Source organism: Vipera berus (assembly GCF_964194415.1).
Source record: "Vipera berus genome assembly, chromosome: 7".
In the NCBI taxonomy this organism is placed as follows: Eukaryota; Metazoa; Chordata; class Lepidosauria; order Squamata; family Viperidae; genus Vipera; species Vipera berus.
Window position 1 is genome coordinate 71,396,129 of NC_138209.1, and position 24,741 is coordinate 71,420,869.

At 44.0% G+C, this 24,741-nt stretch overlaps 1 protein-coding gene across 1 annotated transcript in view; it reads left to right on the plus strand.

The window, feature by feature from the left end:
- Nucleotides 1-22,849, plus strand: part of RBPJ (recombination signal binding protein for immunoglobulin kappa J region) — a 38,143-nt gene extending 15,294 nt beyond the window's left edge. Inside the window, exons 2-11 of the mRNA XM_081332638.1 lie at nucleotides 7,697-7,735; nucleotides 8,717-8,812; nucleotides 10,613-10,778; nucleotides 12,458-12,632; nucleotides 13,393-13,530; nucleotides 13,670-13,782; nucleotides 17,748-17,888; nucleotides 18,320-18,475; nucleotides 19,522-19,625; nucleotides 22,333-22,849. Of these exons, the coding sequence (XP_081188764.1) occupies nucleotides 7,697-7,735; nucleotides 8,717-8,812; nucleotides 10,613-10,778; nucleotides 12,458-12,632; nucleotides 13,393-13,530; nucleotides 13,670-13,782; nucleotides 17,748-17,888; nucleotides 18,320-18,475; nucleotides 19,522-19,625; nucleotides 22,333-22,648 (1,444 nt within the window). The 3' untranslated portion in view covers nucleotides 22,649-22,849. The remainder of the gene's footprint in view (nucleotides 1-7,696; nucleotides 7,736-8,716; nucleotides 8,813-10,612; nucleotides 10,779-12,457; nucleotides 12,633-13,392; nucleotides 13,531-13,669; nucleotides 13,783-17,747; nucleotides 17,889-18,319; nucleotides 18,476-19,521; nucleotides 19,626-22,332) is intronic.
- The last annotated feature ends 1,892 nt before the right edge of the window (nucleotides 22,850-24,741 follow it).

The window sequence follows — 24,741 nt, forward strand, 5'->3', positions numbered from 1 at the left end:
AATAAGGATTATTTATTTATTTTTATTACATTTATATCCCGCCCTTCTCCGAAGACTCAGGGCGGCTTACAAGCTTAGCAGTAGCCTTCATTCTATGTATATGCCTGCTTGTTAGGGCTTTCACACACACACCCCAAGCGGCATTATTACAAAGTCAGCTTAATTGCCCCCAACAATCTGGGTCCTCATTTTACCTACCTCGGAAGGATGGAAGGCTGAGTCAACCTTGAGCCTGGTGGGACTCGAACCTGCACCAATTGCAGGCAGCTGGTGTTACTTAAGGAGGCATCAGCCCACTGCTCCACCAAGGCTCTTAGTAATAGTTACATGCTGCTTCCTCAGAAGTTCCTCTCTGGCAGTAATCTGAGAAACTTTTCTGTGTTGCTCCAGTGACTTCACCCAAGATGGGTTGGTTAATCTTACTAGTTTCTGAACTAATTATAAAGTATTATTTAGAAGGCCGTAAGAATAACGGTTCGGCCAACTGAAGAGGTACTAATTAAGAAAACTCTAGAGTGTGCCGAAATGGATAGATTGACTCTAAAGATAAAGGAGAAACAAGACTCAGTGTACTTCAGAACATGGGATAATTTTTTATCCATGGCTAGAAAAAACGAGTCAGAGAGAAAGGAATTTGATATGTAATTTTTATTTTATTTTATTTTATTTTTATTTTTATTCCATTTATATCCCGCCCTTCTCCGAAGACTCAGGGCGGCTTACAAGCTTAGCAGTAGCCTTTTGAGTATATATTAGCAAGAAGAAGGCTATTGAGTGATTTAACATATTGTTTATGACAATTAAGTATATCTATTATTGTTAGTTCAGTACATGTACCCAGACATTATGCTGTTTGCTAAATATTGAAAATGTTATTTGGAAAAACCCTAACCCCAACCCTAATCCCGACTCTACCTTACACCTAACCCCATAAAAACTAATAAAATTTATAACCCCCCCCAAAAAAAAGAATAACAGTACGGCATTGGAAACTGGATGAGTGAGACCTCCAGTTAAAAAGAAAATACTTTTAATCTATTTCATCTCAGGTTGTAAAATTTAAGCATGTGACCGCTTGACATGTATGTGAGGTCGAAAGCCTGAATATCATTTTTCCTTCCCCAGTACAGACAGTCCTCGATTTCTAACTGTTTAGCGGCGGTTCAAAGTTACAGTGGCACTGAAAAAAAGTGACCTTTCACCAGTTTTCACACTTACGGCCATTGCAGCACTCCCATGGGTATGAGATCAGAATTCGGACAGTTGGCAGCTGATTCACGTTTACGACGGTTCCAGTGTCCCGAGGTCACGTGATCATTTTTTTTTGCAGCCTTTTTGCAAGCAAAGTCAATGGGGAAACCCAGATTCCCTTTAACAACCCTGTTGCTCACTTTTAACAACTGCAGCGATTCACTTAACTGTGGGAAGAAAGGTCGTGAAAAGGGCCCAAATTTACTTCACATATCTGTCACTTAGCAGCAGAAATGTTGGTCTCAGCTTTATCTCTTTATTTCTTGCATGCATTCCTCCTCCTGTCTAGTCAGTCAATTAGTAGGTGGTCACTGGAGCGCACACATCTATACTTAACAGCGTAGTTGCCTATTTGAAGCCTTTCACTGAACAATGTTATAAGTTGGCAAGTCGAATGCAGCCCACAATCAATGCTGCAAGGAGCGTTAGGAGCAGCTCCTTGCGTTCCTGGTCAGTCATCTGGTCCACGCGGCGCCTGTCTTGGGCCCGGGCCGTTTCCGCTGCGTCTGGGCAGTCTTGGGTGGACTGTAAGCCTTCCATGCTTCCCTCTGTGGCTTGCAGCTGTAGGGAGGCATGCGAAGGGGTCCCTGGCGCTGAATAGAGGTCATCTGTATTCTCACCTGGAGCAAAGCTTGCGTCAGGGGCTGGATGCAGGGCTGCCGTCCTGGATTGACGACTCCTGGTCACAATCGGGGATCTCCTGCCATCCATCTCAAATGGGTTCTTGCTGGAACCTCCAGGCATCTTGCTTGTAGCTGCTGGCTTGGAAGCGTTGCCTCAAACCATCCTCTCATGACCTTGCCCTCTTCCTGGTGTATAAAACAGTCGTGTGTGGAAAAACTCCAGATGTTACCACATCAAAGGACCAAATTTCCATGCTACGTGAAGGAAATACAAGCTATAGAGAGGTTATCCCAAGTTTTGAAAACTATTCAGCGCAATTATTGGAATTCAGGAAATCTGACCTGGTCATATCAGTGAAGTGTTGGTCTCTTATTACTCAAAAACTGTCATCTGTTGTTATCTCGATTGAAAGATAATTGAAGCTGAATAAAAGAACTGGAGGGTAAGCTTTCAGATACTGCAGAAAAAAGAACATCTCAAACGTTCGCATTGGCCCATTATGAACCAAAATTGTGTTGTGTGATTTGCCAGTGTAAGGCAATGTAATGTCTTTAATGAGCTTCAAAATTTTGAAGGAATCTGTTTTCAGGTAACGTGTTCTATATATTATATAATATGCTTTTTGTAAGCTGCAACAGATGTAAAGCTGATGTCCTTTAATAATGTTGGTTGGTTGAAAAAACAAACTCTAGATTCCTTTCTTTTGTCACCATAGACCGACAGAGCTTTTCAAAATCCCAAGTGTCCTCATCATTTCAGAATGCCCAGTTCTTTTCTATAAGGTGATTGCACAAGTGCAGAAATCACTATGAAAACCAACTTCTGTACATACATAGTATACGTTTTATAGCTTTTTTTTATTGAAAAGTTTTACAGTACATTTTATTTTTAACAAAACCAAACCAAACCCCTCCCAACCCCCTCCCCTCTTCCCAACCCTCCCCAACACCTCCCTCCCTCCCCCTCCCCGACTTCCCAGAGCTAAATACAAGGTATAAAAGTACAAACAATCCTAGTCTACCATATGCAAACAACAATAAACTATTCAATCTATCGCACTTTAACTCTTATAAAATAACTACAAGCAATATAAATATCACCTCAATACTTATTCAAATGCTAAGTGAAACTTTTTAGTCCCATATTTATTCTGGATGTAATCAATCCATTTTTTCCACTCCACAATATATCTCTGTTGCGAATGGTCTTTCAAGTACGCTGAGATCTTTGCCATTTCCGCCAGGTTGGAAACTTTTAAAGTCCATTCTTCTATAGTCGGCAGTTCTTCCTTCTTCCAATATTGCCCTACTAAAAGTCTTGCGGCCGTAATTAAATTCAACATCAACTTAGTGTCCACAACAGTAGTATCAGTAATAATGCCCAGTAAAAACAATTGCAGACAAAACTTTATCCTTCTCTTAAATATCTTTTGCATGTTCCACCAGATTTTAATCCAAAAAGCTTTAACTTTTTTACAGGTCCACCATATATGGAAATACGTTGCGTCTTCACCACCACACCTCCAACATTTAGGCTGCCAGTTCGGATACATACTTGCGAATTTTTTAGGATCTAAATGCCACCTATAAAACATTTTATAAAAATTCTCTCTTAAGTATACGTTTTATAGCTTTGTATGAATACATTTATCTGCAGGTATTACTGAAATGTGTTAATAAGTACTACGCACTATTTCGACATAGGTACAAGAAGGAATGTACATTAATTTCGGTTCCTAGTTTATGAACTGTCATTAAGATATCTTTTGGGAAGCCATTGCAGAAAGTCCTTGTTTAATGACCGCAGTTGGGACTGGCAGTTCATTCGATAAGCAAAGCAGTTGCTAAGAGAAACCGTGACTTTATGTTCTTCCCTCAGTTTTCCTTTGCTTTACAGACCTGCTAAGGTCGTAAACATGAGGACTGGTCACAAAGTTACTTGTTCATCACCCTCCTAACTGAACAGTCACCAACAATTCAGTCGCTAAGCGAGGACTGTCTGCACTTTTCTTCTTGGTTTTTCTACCATCCAGTTGTGTTTTATCCAGAAAAGTTAAATAACAAATAAAGTACATTTTGATTATTTCTTTTAAATACCTACCAAGCTTTTTTCCCCTCCAAACTTGAGTTAAATTGAAGCTTGCAAATTTATTAACATACAATACTTGAAGGGATTATAATTTCCTTTCACGTAATTGCTTATTTGAATTCCTGTATAAAATTAAGTGTTGCTTTCTTAGGCAGCAACCAAAAGGAACATCAAAAAGGCCACGTTGAGAGACTGTGCTAGCCAAAATATTTTAAACAGCAAGGGCATTATCGTAGGGTTAATTGTGTGTCATGACAAGTAACAAGTTGGGAGGACAGCTCCAGAATTTTCATGCGATAAGGTAGTCCTTGACTCAGGATTGTAATTCAGCCAAAAAAAAAAAAAATCTGTTGCGAAGCAAGACGATTGTCAAGCGAGTTTTGCCCTCTCTCACAACCTTTTCTTGCCACTGTTGTAAAGTGAATCGGCGCAGTTGTTAAGTGAGCCACGCGGTTGTTAAGTGGATCCGGCTTCCCCATTGGCTTTGCTTGCCAGAAGGCCCTGAAAGGGGGGGTCATAGGAGCCTGGAAGGCTACAATGGTCATAAATAGAAGCCAGTTGCCAAGTGTGATTGTGAGGATGCGGCCACCGGGTCCTAAGTCACTTTTCCAGTGCCGCTGTGATGGTTCCTAAACGACTGGTTGTAAGCCGAGGACGACCTGCAGTCTGTTTCCCATTTTGTATTTATGTCCCATCAGGCAATAAGACATCACGTTTGTAAAATAAACCTGGACTGTTATTTCTGTAGAAACCATGACGGATTTTCTTCCTCAATCATCTTCTGTTATTTACGCATAATAAACGGATCACGTGTCCTTGCAGGTTATCTTTAGCAATTGCATCTGAGTAATATCCTACTCTTAAAAACCGTCATAATGTCTTTCAGACATGGGCAAACCATAGAGAAAGAAGGTCCTTACGTTGTGCTAAACTCCAGTGTGGTTTTGGCCGAGCCTTTGGTGTGAAACCCGGCCGACGTGGTTTGAGTTATAACAGGGATAGTAGATAGCCGGCAGCCCCCATTTCTTTTAACCTGTACCCATTTTAAAAGCAGCTAATATAATCATTGAGGCCTTTGAACGATGGTGCTGGAGAAGACTCCTGCGAGTCCCTTGGACTTCAAGGCGATCAAACCGGTCAGTCCTAGAGGAGATCAATCCTGACTGCTCTTTAGAAGGCCAGATCCTGAAGTGGAAACTCAAATACTTTGGCCACCTAAGGAGAAGGAAGGACTCACTGGAGAAGAGCCTAATGCTGGGAAAGGTTGAGAGCAAGAGAGGAAGGGGACGACAAAGAATGAGGTGGCTGGATGGAGTCACTGAAGCAGTAGGCGTGAGCTTAAATGGACTCCAGAAGATGGTAGAGGACAGGAAGGCCTGGAGGAACGTTGTCCGTGGGGTCGTGATGGGTCGGACACGACTTCGCAACTAACAAAAACAATATAATCAAGTCTAACCATGATTTTCATTTTTTAAAAAAGATTTTTATCCCACTTTTTTCCCCCTAAAGTGTTTCCCCCCCCTCCCAATACTGCTTTCTCCTCCTGTTTTCCCCACAACAACAATCCTGTAAGGTGGGCTGAGAGAGAAGGACTGGCTCCAAAGTCACCCAGCCAGTTTTGCATGCCTAAGATAGGACTAGAACTCGCAGCCTCCCGGCCTCTCGGCCAACGCATTAACCTCTGTGCCAAAAGTGGCCTATTATTATGGTTGCTCACACAAATCATCCAGATCTTTAGATACGGCATTTTTGCCTACCTGTCGAGTTCTTCTTAATCAGCGGTCTTCAAACTCGGCCCTTTTATGACTTGTGGACTTCAACTCCCAGAATTCCTCAGCCAGGCACGCGTTGAAGTCCACAAGTCATAAAACGGCTGAGTTTGAAGACCCCTGTCCTTAGTGGACTTGGGATAGGCAGATGTTGTTGCTTAATGACATTAAACGTCGCAGGAAGGAAGCCATGATAGAATGTTGTGCAGGTGGAGAAGGAGTGTGTGTGTAGGGGTAATACCAACAATAGCTCTGTGGCTTCCAAGAGAGGAAGAAGCACATACCAGAGAGGTTTCCCCCCCCCCCCCCGAAAAAAGACACTGCACCGCCCTGAACTGGAGGAGGAAATGTGGAAAAGATTCAGGATAGCCACACCCTAGAATCTCCCAGGGTATATTTATTGAGTCAGTTGTTAACAGCTGCAGTCTGTCAAGATTCTGTCTCTAAGTGTAAGCCAGGGGTCGGCAACCTTAAACACTCAAAAGAGCCACTTGGATCAGTTTCCCAGAAGGGGAAAAAAACACTGGGAGCCGCAAAACTGTTTCTTGCGCCCGCACACAAGGGGAGGGGGAACTTGATTGAAGAGTTTAATTAAAAAGAAATAGAGGCTGCTGTGCATGAGTTCTCCCTCTCTTTCTCTCCTTCCCTCCCTCTCTTTCTCTCCCTCCCTCTCTCTCTCTCTCCCCCCTCTCTCCCTCTCTCTGATCTTCTGCTCACCTGGCAAGCTGGCTTCACGCTGTTCTCGGACAAGCTGACATACATTCTTATTGGGCTGGCTGTCCTGCCCTTGAGAGCTGCTGCTTTCTGCTGCTTCCTGTGGAGACGCAGCAAAGGCAGGAGGCCCGCCCAGTAAGTTTGTCAGCTTCTCAGAGAACAACGTGACTTACACACACACAGAGAGAGAGAGAGAGAGAGAGAGAGAGAGAGAGAGAGAGAGAGAGAGAGAGAGAGAGAGAGAAGGAAAGCACAAGTGCCTGTCTCTGTCTGTCTGTCTGTCTGTCTGTCTGTCTGTCTGTCTCTCTCTCTCTCTCTCTCTCTCTCTCTCTCTCTCTCTCTCTCTCCTGGGAACCGCAGGAGAAGGCTGAAAGAGCGGCATGCAGCTCCAGAGCTGCGGGCTGCCAACCCGTGGTGTAAGCAAATAAAGAACTGGACTTGTTTGGATCTCATTGTGTAGTCTTTGGGCTTGGGCTGGACATAAGCTGGGCCCAGTAAAGCCGGCTTTTGTAATGGATGGTTTTGGTCAAAGCTAATGGTGTTCAAAGGGTGCCCTAGATACTTTGCGATTGCCCTCAAGGTGCCTATTGCTATTGCTACTGTCTTTGCTTTTATTATTATTAGGTCGCTCAAGAATTATAATTTTTTTTCAAAAACATTTCACAACAACACGATATTTCACTTCCATCCTCCTGGCTTTGTCTTAGGCCAGTGATGGTGAACCTTTTAGAGACCGATTGCCCCAAACCGCCCTGCCCCGCTCCAGCCCCCCCGTCCCGCCCGCCGGCAGGGCCACCCATCTCCTCCACGGCCCGCCGCAGATCACCCAGGTGGCCCAGCAGCGCCATGGAGGCCACGCCCTCTGCCCGTGCCCCGCAGCATCTGCGCGCAATGGGACACGAGGGCGGAGTCTTGTCCCCACTGCTCGACTGCCATGTCCTTGGCTGTGCTGCTCCGCGTGGGCCGCGTCCGGCGGCGACTCTTCTCTGGGGGGGCTGCTGGTGAGGAGGGGGCCGCGGGGGGAGGCGGGGCTGGAGCGAGGGCACGCATGTCCACAGTGAGGTCTCTGAGTACCGCCTCTGGCACGCGTGCTATAGGTTTCGCCACCGCTGTCTTAGGCAAACAGGTCTGGAATGTGGAAAAAGTATGACTCCAGGGCCACACCGGCCTGCCCCGGCACCATTTTGCTTGTGTCTCATGCCCATTTGGTTAGGAAATGACTTGTTTTTTTTCTCGTTTTTTTTCTGCAGGAAATTTGGTGAGCGACCTCCACCGAAGCGGCTCACCAGGTAGGGTTCGGGTCTCGTGTTCAGGTCCTGACTGGGCCTCTCTTCCCCCAGCGGTGTGTGTTATAATACCAGTTGCCTCTCTGGAAAGGTGTAAGGCAATCATCGAGCTAGGCGAGCAGGCGGTTTGTTCTGTTGACTTCTCAGCTCAGTTTTGTCATCCTGTGCACATTCCGTGTAGGCAACCTCACTTGCACCCTCGTGGATCTGCTCTCATTACTCCTTGCTTTGATCCTTTGTGGAAAATGTGGAGACCCCAACATCTTCCTGCCTGTTACTACAAAGAGAAAAGGTTCCCTTCCCCAAGAAATACATAGGTGTGGAGGCCCCCTCCCCCCCCCCCCCCCGTTTTTAATATTACATCCCTCAACTTGTTCCCAGTCCAGGGAGACTGGTGGGAATCAACCTGATTGCTACTGGTGGTCCTTAACTGGCTGACAACTGTAATTGAGCCCAAAATTACGGTGGGGTGGGGTGGGGTGAAAAGGTGGTCATGAGAATTTGGAGCAAAGGGAACCCTAGCAGCGTTGGCAGACCCCATAAGAGAGATGTAAAAGGTAAAGGTTCGCCCGTACATGCGTGCTAGTCGTTTCCGACTCTAGGGGCCGGTGCTCATCTCCGTTTCAAAGCCGAAGAGCCGGTGCTTGTCCGAGGACGTCTCCGTGGTCATGTGGCCGGCATGACTAGACGCCAAAGGCGCACGGAACGCCGTTACCTTCCCACCGTAGTGGTCCCTATTTTTCTACTTGCATTTTTACGTGCTTTCGAACTGCTAGGTTGGCAGAAGCTGGGACGAGTAACAGGCACTCGCTCTGTTACGCGGCACTCGGGATTCGACCCGCCAAAGTGCCGACCTCCTGATCAACAAGCTCAGCTGCATGCAATTCAGACACGTAGAAATGTCAGCCTTTGGGGTGCCTTAAAAAAATGCGTGCATAAATTGGGTTTCTGTGAACTTGATTGCCTTTGTTTTCCCATTCTCAGGGAAGCTATGAGGAACTACTTAAAGGAGCGCGGCGATCAAACAGTCCTAATACTTCATGCGAAAGTGGCTCAGAAATCCTACGGAAATGAAAAGAGGTAACGATGGGCGTCTTGAATGGTGCGCTGCGCTTTTTTTCCCTTTTTTTCCTGCAGTTGAAAATAAAAATAAATTACGCAGAGAGCAGCTTTCAACAACCATTTGCTGTTTGGATGTCATGGATTGTTACTCCTAGAATTCCTGGCTTGGGAAGCTTTGCAGGGCAGGTTTTACATAAGGAGGGAATGGGATTGGAAAGAATGGTGCACATTTTCTGGATCTTGTGTTATAGGAATTTAAAATACGCCGTCTGGTTTTGGGGGTTCTTTTTGACTTCTGAAGGATCGGTTGACAAACTCTAGTTTTTAAAAAAAAATCCCGAAAAGTATCAGTTCAAGGAGCCTTTAAGATTTTTGCAGTGTAAAAGGTTGCTATGAACTATTTTAAAGGGTCTTTGTTACATTCACGCCTTGTGTGGAGCGCCATCTAGTGACTATTTAAAGTAACTTAAGTTCTTAACGAGCATACGTTTCGGTCATCCGAATAAATTACAACAAAATAGATTTTTAAAAAACAGAGTGGGTGTATAGGCATCAGAATTTCATTTTTTAATGTATGCCAGTGTGTTCACAGAAAAAGGTGACAATAAAGGTCTTGGTCTCTCCTCTCCTCTCCTCTCCTCTCCTCTCCTCTCCTCTCCTCTCCTCTCCTCTCCCCATCCCATCCCATCCCATCCCATCCCATCCCATCCCATCCTCTTCGTCTTTTCTTGTTTTGTTTTGTCTTGTCTCCCTAAGCAAAACAGGGAAAGCTGCTTCAGTTGTAGTACTTTAGATTAAATTCTTCACTGACGTTCTTTCAGATTGTCTCCCCTCTCATATTTGTAGCTTAGAAATTTTATACATGGCAGGTATATAATAATAATCTAATTTTTCCAAAAGACAGCACAAACCTTCTAGGGAACTAACTACATGTTCTAAATGTAACTTTTTGGTACGAGCCAGGAAACCTTTTAAAAATCTTTTTTTGAATTTCAGTTGTTTTTCAGTAAAGAAAGTTGGATATTTGGAGCTTAGCTTAGCTTTGGTGGCACCGCATTCAAAATTGGCTAGCGCTCTGACATGGCGTTGCGGAACCGCACCTACCTATAATGCTCTTCTGTGGCTAGAATGAAACATCATTAAATATTTAATTTTTAAAATAACACGTTTCTACCCTTGGAGACCTAGTTGGTAAAGATTCATGCCAAGTGAAAGGCACTTTGCGTTAATTCCAAGCCTGCCACAAGAAAAAATCTTTTCATTTATTAGAGAAGCCAGTAGAAATAACAAAACAAAAACCTGCATCTGATTGGCTTTGGGGGCAAAACTAGGATTTGAAGAAGTAAGTATATTTCTGACTTTGGGAGTCCAATTAAGTTTCATTTTCCATTCCCCCCACCCCACCCTCCTTTCTGGATTTAAATAGCTCGGCTACAAAAGCGAGCTAGCGGTTAAGGCACCAGGCTAGAAACCGTCAGATCACTAGTTCTAATCCCGCTTTAGGCATGAACGCCAACTGAGTGGCTGAGCCAGTCATTTTCTCCTCCTCCAACCCACCTCGCAGGGTGGTTGTCGGCGGGGAAAATAGGAGGAAGGAACATTAGGTGTGTTCACTACCTTGAGTTACTATTATTAATCTTTAAAAATATTTTTAAAAATCTTAAAAAAAAAAATTCTCGCTTGCTCAGATTATGTATAGTTTTTTTTCTCTCCTTTTCCTTCAAAAATGGCATTTTTGCGCAAGAGACCGATGACCTGGTCCTTAACAGGGAAATACCTTGTTCCAGGCAAACCTAACATTCTGCTCTTTGCCTTCAGATTTTTTTGCCCTCCTCCCTGTGTCTATCTGATGGGCAGCGGATGGAAGAAAAAAAAAGAACAGATGGAACGAGATGGCTGCTCGGAGCAGGAATCTCAGCCGTGCGCCTTTATCGGGATCGGAAATAGCGACCAAGAGATGCAGCAGTTAAACCTGGAAGGAAAGGTGCGTTGAACGCGACGTAGAGTTCGCGGAACCCATTTCCTGATAGGTCACGGCGAGTGTGAGTCATAAATCGATTCCGGACGTGCCTGCTCTCAATTTGGACCTTCTCTGTGCGTTCGTAGTCGCTGAGGGTCTTTTGGCTTTTATCCTGCTTTTATGCAAATATAATAATAATGATAATAATGATAATAATGATAATGATGATGATGATGATGATGATGATGATGATAATAATAATAATAATAATAATAATAATAATAATAATAATAATAATAATAATAATAATAAAGTTGGAATGGACCTTTGAGGTCATCTAGTCCAACCCCCTGTTCAGGCCGGAAACCGTATACCATTTCAGACAAATGGCTGTCCAGTCTCTTCTTAGAAACCTCCAGCATTCACCACTTCTGGAGGCAGGTTGTTCCACTGGTTAATTGTTCTAACTGTCAGGAAGTTTCTCCTTAGTTCTAGGTTGCTTCTCTCCTTGACTAGTTTCCATCCGTTGCTTCTTGTCCTGCCTTCAGGTGCTTTGGAGAACAGCTTGACTCCCTCTTCTTTGGGGCAGCCCCTGAGATATTGGAAGACTGCTATCATGTCACCCCTCGCCCTTCTCTTCATTAAAATGGACATACCCAATTCTAGCAACCGTTCCTCATACAAGATGTGTCTCATAGTTTTGCCTTTTTTAATCTTGTTTTCATACTCCTTTTGTGACTACAACTGTACCGGCATCTCAGTCTTTAAGCAAAGCAGTTGCGAAGTGAAAAATCACACGACCACAACTGCGCTTACGATTTTACTTCGGCTTTTCCGAAGTAGGATCGCAATAGCACTTAGACTTATATACCGCTTCACAGTGCTTTCACAGTCCTCTGTAAGCGGTTTACAGAGTCAGCCTCTTGCTTCCTGGTCCTCATTTTACCGGCCTCGGAAGGATGGAAGGCTGAGTCAAACCTCTGAGCCAGTGACAATCGAACAGTCGGCAGAATTAGCCTGCAATGCTGCGTTCTAACCACTGCACCACAGTTGGGAGAGCCCAAACAGCAGGGAAAATTTCAAAGCTCGACTCAGAAGGAAGCTTTTTTTGCCCTCTGGATGCTCACCTCGTCATGGAGATAATTAGGAAGAAGAGAATTAACGTTTGTCTTTACATTGCAGAGGAAAGAATTAGAGTAGAGCACAAAAGCACACAGTAGGCAACGCACATCCAAGGAATGAAGCTGCGCCAGGCGTTTTCCTGGCAGGATCCCTGCGAACTACTTATGGGCAAACAAAAGTGTTACCGTGCAACTGATTAGGGTCTTGTCGGTGTCAGGCAGTTTATCAGCCTCTGTGTGTGTGTGTGTGTGTGTGTGTTTCTAATCAGCTAATTAAGGTTACAGAGCCGAGCTTGTCAACTTTCAGTTGGCACTTCTCTTTACAAATACTTGATGCTGCTCTAGCTCATTTATTTTCTGCTTGCGGAGTTGGGAGCACACGTGTACTTGCAGTTCTCACCACGCTGTTAACCTTTTCTGAAATGCAATAAACTGGAGCCCTACACCGTTTGAATTTTTGAATTTGTCGTAACTTTGCAATACTGTGCTACTAAAAAATTCCTGATTAGTACATCTAGGCGTGGTCACCCTTAACAGTGCTTCATCGGAAAACGCTACATTACTGTCTCTTTTTATCCACAGAACTATTGCACAGCTAAAACTTTGTACATATCAGACTCTGACAAGCGAAAGCACTTCATGTTATCCGTGAAAATGTTCTATGGCAATAGCGACGATATCGGTGTTTTCCTCAGTAAACGGATCAAAGTCATCTCCAAGCCTTCGAAAAAGAAACAATCACTCAAAAACGCAGACTGTAAGTATTGGCAAGCGAGCTTCCTTGACCGTGGTCGATGTTTCACATAACTGTGGTGTGAGTTTGTGAGTTTTCCATTCATCTCTTAAGAATGTGGCCTTCGGTCCCATTATAAAACAACTCCCAGTTATTACAACAAAGGGAGTATTTGATTCCGGCTCCTAACAATTTCAGTAGTGTGTGTGTGTGTGTGTCTGTGTGTGTGTGAGAGAGAGAGAGAGAGAGAGAGAGAGAGAGAGAGAGAGGCGGGCAACAATTGTATGCGTTCCATTTTTGAGATTATCTGATTAAAGAGGTAACGATATTTTAAAGCAGGTTTGTCCAACCTTAGCAACTTTTTAAGGCCTGTGGGCTTTTCCTCGGCTAGTACAGGGAATTCTGGGTGTTGGAAGTCTAGGTTTTAAAGTTGTCGAGGTTGGACACCCCTGTTTTAACGCATACTTCAAGTGCAGACTCTCAAAAGATAAAACAGCTAAAAGGATACCATTCCAGACTAGTTTATTCTATTTTTATGTATTTATTTATTGACTGTGACTTGGAAAGGAGATTCCCTTTAAAAAAAAACAAACAGACAACCCAAGCCAAAGAAAAGATGCACATTTTCTGCTGGCCGTGTTAAAAAGAGCTGGAGGAAACTTGCATTTTTCAGATTAGCAGAAGTGCTGACTTTTATTGCCGGCGCATCTTTCCTATCTAAGGCTAAGGCTGTTATATTAAAAGCTCTGTTTTTTTTTTTGGTTTTTTTTTTCCTCCTACACAGTATGCATTGCATCAGGGACAAAAGTAGCACTGTTTAATAGACTCCGGTCCCAAACAGTTAGCACCAGATACTTGCACGTAGAAGGAGGGAACTTCCATGCCAGCTCACAACAATGGGGAGCATTTTACATTCATCTCTGTGAGTAAAACTGAGAACCCCCTTGCGTCTTTTGTTTTGAATCTTTCCTGAGTTGGGGGAAAACGGTAGCATTGTGCTACCTCTTGGAATGGATTCAAGTTTGCCTGGCATGCTGATGATACTTCTCTTTCCTCCGCAGTGGACGATGATGAATCCGAAGGAGAGGAATTCACAGTCCGAGACGGCTACATCCATTATGGCCAGACGGTCAAACTCGTTTGTTCGGTTACCGGCATGGCGCTCCCAAGATTGGTACATTTTGCATTTTCAGTATATCCTCTCCCTTCGTTTTTCTGAAGGTGTCAGAGAGAGACTGGCCGAGCCGGAGGGAGGAGTCAAGCAGGGAATTAGTCTGGAATCTTTACGTAGGCAGAAGAGGGCAAGGTCTAAACCCCTCTGAATGCTACTATACCTTATCTCGGGGTCCCTAGCCCCCGGTCTGTGGACCAGTACTGGGCCACGGCATGCCAGCATCCAGTCCACACAAACAAGCAAAGCCCCATCCGTGGGATGCAGGCAGCACACAAAACCACGCACTCTCCGGTCTGCGGAAAAACCTCTCTCCGCAGAATCGGTCCCTGGTGCCCAAAAGGTTGGGGGCCTCTTTGTTAGAGGATTTGGAATAGGGCGTTTGAGGGATAATGCTGTGCTGCCCACTCTGGAACATCATCCCTCCTGAGATTAGTTTGGACCCCACCCTGCTGGTTTTCCATAAAGCCTTGAAAACTTGGTTATGTGACTCTCCATCACCTGTGGATTTTATTTTTCGTTGTTCATTGTATACAACAGGAATCCCCAACCTTTCTGAGTTGGCGCCCCGGGGCAGGAGGTGTGTAGGCGCCTTGACGCCTGCACAAGCGCAAATGGGGCAGTGTGTGCACGAATGGGCCACAATTGCATGCACAACGGAAATAGGGCCATGAGTGCCCGTGGGACACTCGGGCGCCGCTAGTGCCCATCTGATGCTAGCGCGAGTAGGAGTGTGTGCTCGTGGCGATGTGCCCATGTGATGCTAGTGCGAGTGAGGGGAGTGTGCACTTGCAGTGAGGCTAGCGGCTGCAAGATACTAGCAGCATCACTAGCTCTGGCACGATGCTGTGACGCTAGCGTGCACTCCCCCCCTACTCGAACTAGCACCTCACGAGGGGGCTAACCACCGCACGGGCGCTAGCGGGCCTGTTTGCGCATGCATGGGGGAATCGTGCCACAGCCAGTGTTGAATGGGCGCTACCTATTTACGCAGGCGTGCGAGCACTAACGCACCACGGGTGTGCGCAACTCCGTTTGTACGTGCGCTAGCCCCGCCCGGGTGTGGGTGGCTTGTTTGCACCTGTGCGCAGAAATTTTTATTCTGCCTTTCCCTGCGGGCCACCCAACGGGAAAGACTGGGGACCTCAGTCGTACAGGATTTTCTGCCTTGTTCTCAACGGTCTTAACAAGAAATGGTCAGAGGGAGGCAGGCCCATAATTATTTTGCACAGCCAGGTTAAGCGATGGGATTTTAAGAGGGGAACTGTTCTTTGTTGGGCTGCTCTGGATGCATTGAAGAGGGCCCAGTTTGTAGGGGGTGTTCTGTTCCAGCCTACGACCGGCCCTGTTTGTGTGTCAGGGACAACCCCTTTTTCCTTTTTACAGTCAATAGGCTGGAAAAACCCAACCCAAATTTATTTACAGTTCAAACAAAAAAGCAACAGAATATTTCCGTCAATAAACGAATCAAAATATCAAACGAGTCAACAAACAAGAGTTAAACAGAAGTATCAAGAACAGACCAGGATTCCCTTAGAATGTCTCCAAACAGTTGTCTTCAGCAACCAGCCCCACCCACACCTTCCCCTTTTATTATCAGTCCCAAGGCGTGGCTTCTCACTGCCTTCTCCTCCTCTCACTGAGTTGCCTCATTGATTTGCTCTACTCTGCTCTGCTGGATTGCCTTCTGCTTCTAGCGTCTCTGAACAGATTCCACCGTGACTCCTCTGAGTCCGACACCTCCTCACACAGCTGAGCCTTATGAGGAACACGATTGGAGGGGCCAGGCTGAGAGTCCTGCAGTGCATCAGAGCCTCCCTCTGACACCAAAGGCTCTCCAAACCCCTCCTCCTCCTCCTCCTCCTCAGATTCCTCGGACTCAGCTGCTGGGAGCACAGACTGAGAATCACAACAGGGGGCTGGACTCATTGCAAGAATCCTCTGTCTACTTTCTCAGGCACCACAACATCTCTCCCTCATCTTGCGAGACCCTAATAACCATGTAGCATCCAGCTTTCAGGAAACATAAGCATCATTTTTTCTTTTAACTGTTGCTTATTTCATTTGCGAATATCATCGGAATGAGCATAAAAAAATTAGAAGAAACCGTTTCTAAATAAAGAGGCTTTGGAGCTGTGTAAAATGACAAAACAGAATTACATTGGTGTAAATCTCTATATTGGAACATTTTAATTTGAAAGCTGAATTTGCGCCTTCTCTTTTGCTAGTGTCACTCCATGCATCTCCGCATACATCTCATCCTCCTTAGGCATCGATAAATAAATAAATCTCATCCTCCCTGAAGTAAGGAGTCCTGGATGTTGTAGATTTTAGTTCTCCTGTGTTCCTACTTCAGCATTTGATCTTTTTGCAGTGGACAAAACAATCTTGATCTTCCTACCAGGACTGCAAATACCATCCTCTTAAAAGCTTTACGTGCTAATTTCGATGAAATTAATTTGGAAAACTAGCACTCTTTTAACTTTCCCTAACAGTGCATCTAGTTATAAGCTGCAGCAACCACACTTCCTAGAACAGGGGTCTTCAAACTTGGCCCTTTTATGACTTGTGGACTTCAACACCCAGAATTCCTCAGCCAGGCACGCGTGCTTGGCTGAGGAATTCTGGGAGTTGAAGTCCACAAGTCATAAAAGGGGCCAAGTTTGAAGACCCGTGTCCTAGAAGCCCGGTGGCTCAGTGGCTTAATGATCCTGCTCCAGCGGTTTGAGTGCCGGCGCTGCACTCCGTGGCTGGGTAAGTTCCCATCACTTGCCTCAGCTTCTGCCCACCTTGCAGTTTAAAGCATGTTCTATGCAAGTATATAAATAGGTATCAATTCAGTAGGAAAACGAATTGGTGCTCTGTGCAGGCAGTCGGATTCCTGCTGGTTGTGAACTTTCCCAGTTGTGATGTCCATTTGAGAGATGGCTTCGAGGGAAAAGGGGGTGGGGGTGGGGCTTGAATGATACGGCAAGAAGACCTGGTGGTCTGTCTGTGGTGCGGAGCCAGCCTGCCCTTCTGTGGCGTATCTTGGGAAGCGCGCAAGCGTGTACCTATCAGAGTTGGCAAAGAGGGAGCCAAGCTACTATTCTGCAATAGCATTGCAGTTCATGTGTAATGTAACATTGTCTAAATAATAATAATAATAACAACAACAACAACAACAACAACAACAACAAAATAAAAATAATAATAAACAATAAATAATAAAAAACTTTGCAAAATACATCAAGAAATTGCAGCTTCCTGCAATGACTCCAGCAAAGCTACAAAAAACTGCGCTACTCGGAATCTTACATTTTAAGGAGATACCTGGCTGATACCTAGGATGCTGGCAGCAACCTGGGTCAACCATTAGCGCCAGTCAATTTGAGTGTTCAGTTGACTGAGTTTCATGTTTAATGAATAAAAGTTATATATAATAATAATTCAATTGCAAAAGGCGGCCTTACTAGGAACTGCTTCCATCCTGCGACGATATCTGTAATACCTTCAATTCAAACATCCACATCTGCCTATCCCAGGTCCTTGGTAAGGACTCGATAGGTAGACAAAAATGCCAAATCCAGTCTGAACATCTGGCTGACTGTGTGATGATCAATACTAATAAAGATGACGATGATGTGTTTGAATATTAGTAGCTCAGATTTGATAGTTGGGCTGTTGGTTTGGATCTCCGAGCTTGGCGACTTGGCTGCAAACATTTCGTCTCCCTTCGGTGGGGACATCTTCATGTGCCCCCCGAATGGAGACGAAACGTTTGCAGCCAAATCGCCAAGCTCGGAGATCAAACCAACAGCCCATAATAATAAATAACAACCACCCTTCCTCAGCAACAGGTTTGAAATCCATTGCCCAACTTGATAATGCATGAGGCGATAGCCATCCGAAGTGATACATTCATGATATTTGGTGGTTTTAAAAACAAACAAACAACTTTCTAAATATTGAACTGTGTTTATTGACAGATAATACGGAAAGTGGACAAACAAACCGCTTTGCTAGATGCAGATGATCCAGTGTCCCAGCTCCATAAGTGTGCGTTCTACCTTAAAGATACTGAACGAATGTACTTGTGCCTTTCCCAAGAGCGGATTATCCAATTTCAAGTAAGTTGTTTGACGTACTAGTGTAGTGCGTGTTGTTGTCGATCTTTGGAGAGCGGGCATGTCTAAAAACTGGCAACAGGAGGACCACCGCACCTACTCCAGCCTTTTGATAACTCCTGCTCTTGGAATGGCTTGGCCTGGCAATAAGGGTTGATATTTGCAACCCTGTGTAGCACTGCCTGTTTTATTTGCAGTTGTTTCCTGCCGTACATTTTAGCACTGCAGTTGAAAGTGCAAGTTGGGCAAAGGGTAGGCTTGGAAAAGAAGCTGTAGGGTTTTGATAGGGAGAGATGGGACCATCAAGGGAATCTGTTCAGAACAAGGCAAGTCTGAAGAGAATATGGTCTGCGTTTTGGGCCCGATATTCTATTGAAAGCTTCTGTTGTTGCACAAGCTATTATTTACGTGTCTGGCAATTGTTTTTTTTAAAGGCCACTCCATGCCCCAAAGAACCAAATAAAGAGATGATTAACGATGGAGCTTCATGGACAATCATTAGCACAGATAAAGCAGAATATACATTTTATGAGGGCATGGGACCCGTCCATGCTCCCGTGACACCCGTGCCTGTGGTAGAAAGTCTTCAGGTAAGCCAGAATTTTCTTTCTGCTTCGACACAGTATATAACAGAGATTACGGAGAAGGAGCCATTTATTTGCTTGGTTGGTTTGTTGGTTGTCACCGGCATTTTGAAAAGATTGACTGGTGCTTGCATCTTTAGGAACTCGGAAATATACCTAAGGAGAGCCCAAACTATGACATGGTGTTTGCATTTGCTGAACGTAATTTTACTTGGGTGTTGCAGGCATTCCAGTCATAGAAACAAATAGTCTTATTTCTTCTTTCAAAGATATAATGGTGACCTAGGGGTGAAGGATGGACAGGGAAGAGATGCTGGCTAGGGGACCATCAGATAAGAGAGGGCTTAGCCTGCAGCTCTATAATGGGCAGAGAAAGAGACCGAGAAAGGAAATCTCAACTACTCGAGCTGTAAAAGAGAGAGTAGGAGATTTGTACTATCAGACTTACCAGATTCTATTAGTGTAAAAGTTAAAAGGTAAAGGGAGACCCTGCGGATTTTCACTCCGCTAGTCGTTGCCGACCCTTGGGAGTGGTTCAAGGCCATTGAGTCAGCGTGGTCGGAAGACATTTCCGCAGTCATGCCCAGCGCAATGTCGCAAAGCGCCGTTACCTTCCCACCTGAAGTGGTGGCTGTTTTTATCTACTCGCATTTGCGTGCTTTCGAACTGCTAGGTTGGCTCGAGCTGAGGCGAGGACGGGAGCTCACCCCATCGCGTGGTGCTGGGGTCTCGAACCTGGGCTGCCCCTTTTGCAGCCGGCAAGCTCAGCGTCTTAACCACCCTCTGTTAATGTGGCCTTACAAAAAAGCACAGTTAGGCTCGCCTGTCTGGCTCTACCTGGGAAGGCTGATAAAAGCTGATAGCCTTCTTCCATATTCAATTGGTAAGGATGAAAGTTTCCCTTCTGAAGATTCAGCTGTTTCCCCCCCCTCCATTCGTCCCCACCCACAAAGCTCCCTTAATTTAAATAAGGTTCCCGCTGAATCACTGCATTCTTCTGCTTGTCTCCCATGGTAAACATAGCCTATCACCTTTCCTTTTATCTTCACAAGCTCAACGGTGGTGGAGATGTAGCGATGCTGGAACTAACCGGGCAGAACTTCACTCCAAATTTGCGTGTCTGGTTTGGGGATGTGGAAGCTGAAACGATGTACAGGTGTTGTATAAGCTTTGCAACGTTACCGTAACTCTTTTTGACGCCTGGGTGGGACCCTGTAAAGGGAAGACGTTCATCACTCATTCATTCCCCTAAGTGAAATGATAAATTTACATGAATTTGCATACAGGCAGTCCTCGGCCTATGACCGTAATAGAGCCCGGGATTATGGGAGTAAGTCGTGTTGGTCATTAAGCAAGTTTTTGCACTAAATTTTGCAGCCTTTTTTTAAAAAAAATTCAGCGCTCATTCAACAAACGCCATAGCGGTTAAGCAAACCCATTGCTGGAAGTAAACGCCAGTTTTCAACAAGAAACCTAAATCTCTGTCTTGTTACCCAGGGGTGCCCCAACCCCCTGGTCCGTGGACCGGTACCGGGCCACAGCATGCCAGCAACCGGTCCGCACAAACAAGAAAAGCCCCATCTGCGGGATGCAGGCGTAGCACACAAAACCACGCCCCTGTTCTGTACCAGCCTGCTACCGGCCCTGCAGAAAAGGCAGGGACAACCCCTTTTTCAAGAAGGCAAGAGGCTGGAATTACGCCTGCCAAATTTATTACCACAAAAACAAACGGAACAAGACAAACCAAGAAACAGGAGCTTTAAGAAACATGAACTATCCAAGCGGTTGCCTTCAGCAAACCAGCCCTCCCCACACATTCCCATTATATAGAGTTCAGGGCGTGGCTTCTCTCTGCCTCCTTCCGAGAAGCCCCATTGCCTTCCTCTGTTTACTCCTAATTGACTGCCTCCTGCGTCGGGCGTCCTTGAACAGGGCCAGCTGTGGGTCATCTTCATCCATACTGTCAGGCTCACACAGCTGGGTCTCCGTGGTGACCAAGTGGGAGGGGCCTGGCTGAGGGCTCTCATCAGCAAGATCTTCAACCCCCTCAGCAAGGTCTTCAACACCCCCCCTCCTCCTCCTCTGAGTCGTCCGACCCAACTGCCGAACCCACAGGCTGACCCTAAATCACAACAGCCCCCTCCGGTCCGTGGAAAAACCTGTCTCCACGGAACCGGTCCCCAACGGACGCTGCAAATACCTGTAAATGCAGGCCGGTTGCTAAGCACCCAAAATCTGATCATGTGACCACAAGGGGAAGGCGGCCATCCATCAGAACTTCAAATATAGGTTATAAGTAGCCTTGGGGAGCTACTTTGAGTAGCTGCTAAGCGATAGGTTTTAAGTTGAGGACTACTTACATTTGCAAAAAAAAAAGGCTATCTAATTTCCGATTTAGGAAACCATTTCTAGATTTTCCTTTTCATTTTCTCTTAAAGTAACAAAGAGAGCCTAAATAACACCCCCCACACACACACACCCAAGTTAAACAGGCATTTTTTTTTTACCTTCATCCTCTCAGTTAACGTGTCTCTCCCCCCCCCCACTTCACTTGAAATGATTAGGCCCACTGTCCTGGATGCAGTTTCTTCCTTTCCACACGCACACTGCGGCGTTGAAACCTTAACAAGAACCGAACTACTTTGTGATTATTTGAATGAGCTTCCCCATTGTTTTTATTGAGAGCCTTGTGGGGCTTCCAGAAAGGGGCAGAGGCGTGTTGGGCATAGCACTCAGCTGCCCAGCTTTCTCCACACTTATCTAATTAGTTCAGATAACATTGTGTGTGGCGACAGCTACTGAGATTGGTAATCCATACCTTGTAGACCAGGAGTAGGCAAGCTTGGCTCTTTTATGACTCGTGGACTTCAACTCCCAGAATTCCTGAGCCAGCCACGCTGAGGGGAAAGGGAGAGGTTTCCAAGCTGAGCCGTGCTGGCTCAGGAATTCTGGGAGTTGAAGTCCACGAGTCATAAAAAGAGCCCAGGTTGACTACCCCTGGCCTAGACAGTTCAGTTGGGGGACTCTTGATGTCTTAACTTTTGTGGCAGTGAGGCTTTTCATTCCGGCCTACCTCCTTCCAGCAAAATGCAGGGCAACCGTGCAAAATAATTCTTCCTTTTCTGCATCGCTAGAGCTTCTAAATAAAACCGTGTGTTTACAAAGAGGCCCTAATGCCTCCGTAGTTAGAATGCAGTATTTGCAGGCTGACTCTGCCCCACATCCTGGAGTTCGATCCTGACGGGGCTCAAGCTTGACTCAGCCTTCCACCCTTCCGTGGTCGGTCAAATGAGGATCCAGTTTGTTGGGGGCGGGGGGCAATATGTGGACTCCGTAAAACGCCCAGAGAATGCTGCAAATAATATATGTATAAGCGATACATAAGGCTAAGAGCTGTTACTAAGTACTCAAACGCTGCAATTCATGCCAGCGGGGAATTTTTATTATTATTATTTTCTTGCAGTTGAATTTGAAAAGTTACGGCACGCGATGTCAGTGCTGCAAACATTGACATATTGTTGCACTTACAATATAAGAGACAGCCTGTTACTTTAATTGCTTCATTTGGGGGGGGGGAGATGAGAAGATGAGAAAAGCCTGCGTACAGAATGGGAAGTGAAACCTCATATGTAAAACTAATTGGTTAATGTGATTTATGACGAGTAGATAAGGGCGGGGATTGTGTGTGTGTTATGATGGGTTTGGGGGCAGGAGATTTCAGATTCTAGCATCCCTCCATGAGTGCCGATGTTTTGTTTCATTATGAAGACTTTTTAGATAAATAATATGCCTGCAATTTGTTTGATTTGTCTCACTCATTCACGACACGCGGTTTGTTAGTGACTTCTTCCGCTTCTTCCTAGATGCGCCGAGAGCATGTTGTGTGTTGTCCCGGATATCTCGGCATTCCGGGAAGGATGGCGGTGGGTCCGCCAGCCCGTCCAGGTTCCAGTCACGTTAGTTCGCAACGACGGCATCATTTACTCCACCAGCCTTACCTTCACCTACACCCCAGAGCCCGGCCCCCGGCCGCACTGCAGCGCAGCTGGGGCCATCCTCCGAGCCAACTCAAGCCTCTTGGCCTCCAGCGAATCGAACACAAACAGCGAGGGAAGTTACACAAACGTCAGCACAAACCCCACCAGCGTCACGTCGTCAGCAGCCACTGTGGTTTCCTAACCACTGCTCTTTGTGTGGAACTTCTTAACAAAGAAAACTTTTTAAGTGCTTCAAACAATGAAAACCGAACTTTTTGTGGTTTCACGAGGGGGAAAGAAAAAGGAAAAAAGAAAAAAGAAAAAAAAACCCTCCTTGCCGCCGTATGAACTTTTATCACCTACAAGTGCTGACCTTAAATCGAAGCCACAATAAAAAGTGAAATGCGTTGGGGGACAGCAGCCCTTTACGGAAAATCTATTTTTAGTTGTATCTTTAAAAAATGGACACGTAACTAGAGTGGCTGGGATTCAACTCGATCTAGTAAACATGGACAAAACATGGTTTCTATGGACCAAGGAACACTTTAGTAGAGTAAAGGTACATTTTCACCATGCCTTTTGTATCACAACATATAGTATGCTTTTGTTACCAAATAGTTTATATATTATTTTTTTTCCTCCTCTGAGCATTTGCTCTGAAGTATATTCAGGTTCCAAGCCTGACCCTGCTTGTATAATCTAATTACCATATTCTTCCATACATATATATATATGTATATGTATATGTATATGTATATGTATATATATATATATATATATATATATATATATATATATATATATATATATATATATATATATATATATATATATATATATATATATATATATATATATATATATATATATATATATATGCATGTGTGTATATATATATACATATATATATATATATACATATATACATACATATATACATACATATATACATATATACATATATATATACATATATACATATATATACATACATATATACATATATATATATATATATATATATATATATGTATATGTATATATATATATATATATGTGTGTATATATATATATATATATATATATATATATATATATATATATATATATATATATATATATATATATATATATATATATATATATATATATATATTGCGCGGCTGTGGCTGGAACCGTTGCATTTTTTAAAAATTGAAGTCTTGTGACTTTTTATGAACTGAATTCTGATTTTTTTTTTCAGCAAGTAGAACCTTGTAAAGGCCAGCATATTTTTTTTTAAGAGTTATATGAAGTTTGTGCAAAAAGCTTTAAAAAAAATGCCTCTGCCTTGCCTGCAATACATACACGCAACGTGTGTAGACTCTAGAGCTCCTTTTCCCATCGTCATCGTTCTCATTTTGTGTTTCTGGTTTTTTTTTTAATGTATTTATAATGTTGATTCCTGAGGTTTTTAACATTAGAAATGTGGCCTCTTGTGCAGTTATTCAAACTGCCCCCTGTGTTTAATGTACGTGTTTTAAAAAGGATTTGTTCTTCCCTTCCACCATCAATACATGCCTCAGAAAAAAAAATATTTTCAGGATTTTGTCGGGGTGGCTTCACTTTTATTTTTAGCTGCCCCTGTACATAATTTGCTATTAATTGTAAGTTAAGTGTGTGTGTATGTGTGTGTGTGTGTGCGCGCATAATTTGATTATTTTTTTTAAAAAAAGAACCTAGTCTGCTCCCAATAACATTATTTGGCTACATGTTTTCTGTCGTAGGCAGTTGCCAACTTTCGCTTCAAACATGCGTCACAATTGTTGGGTGTTTCTCTTTATTTTACGTTGGGAATTGTGAGAAATTACCCCAGCTGTCCTCCCATGTTACACCATTTTCATGAACTAATGTCCATATACAGTGTGTGTATGTATATGTATATGTGTGTGTGTGTGTATATATATATATATATATATATATATATATATATATATATATATATATATATATATATATATATATATATATATATATATATATATATATATATATATATATATATATATATATATATATATATATATATATATATATATATATATATATATATATATATATGGTCCCCAACCTTGCGGTAATTTCTGATTGCAGAAGCACTGGAGCAGGCTGTTTTTTCCTTTTTTTCCTTCCCAAATTACATATTGCAGCATTCAAATCTGTTAAATAAGCACGAAATTACACCCCCTGTTTCCTCCTACAGTCACTGAGGTGAAAACAGCATAGAGAGGCTTGCTTGCAGATGGGGCTCTGCTT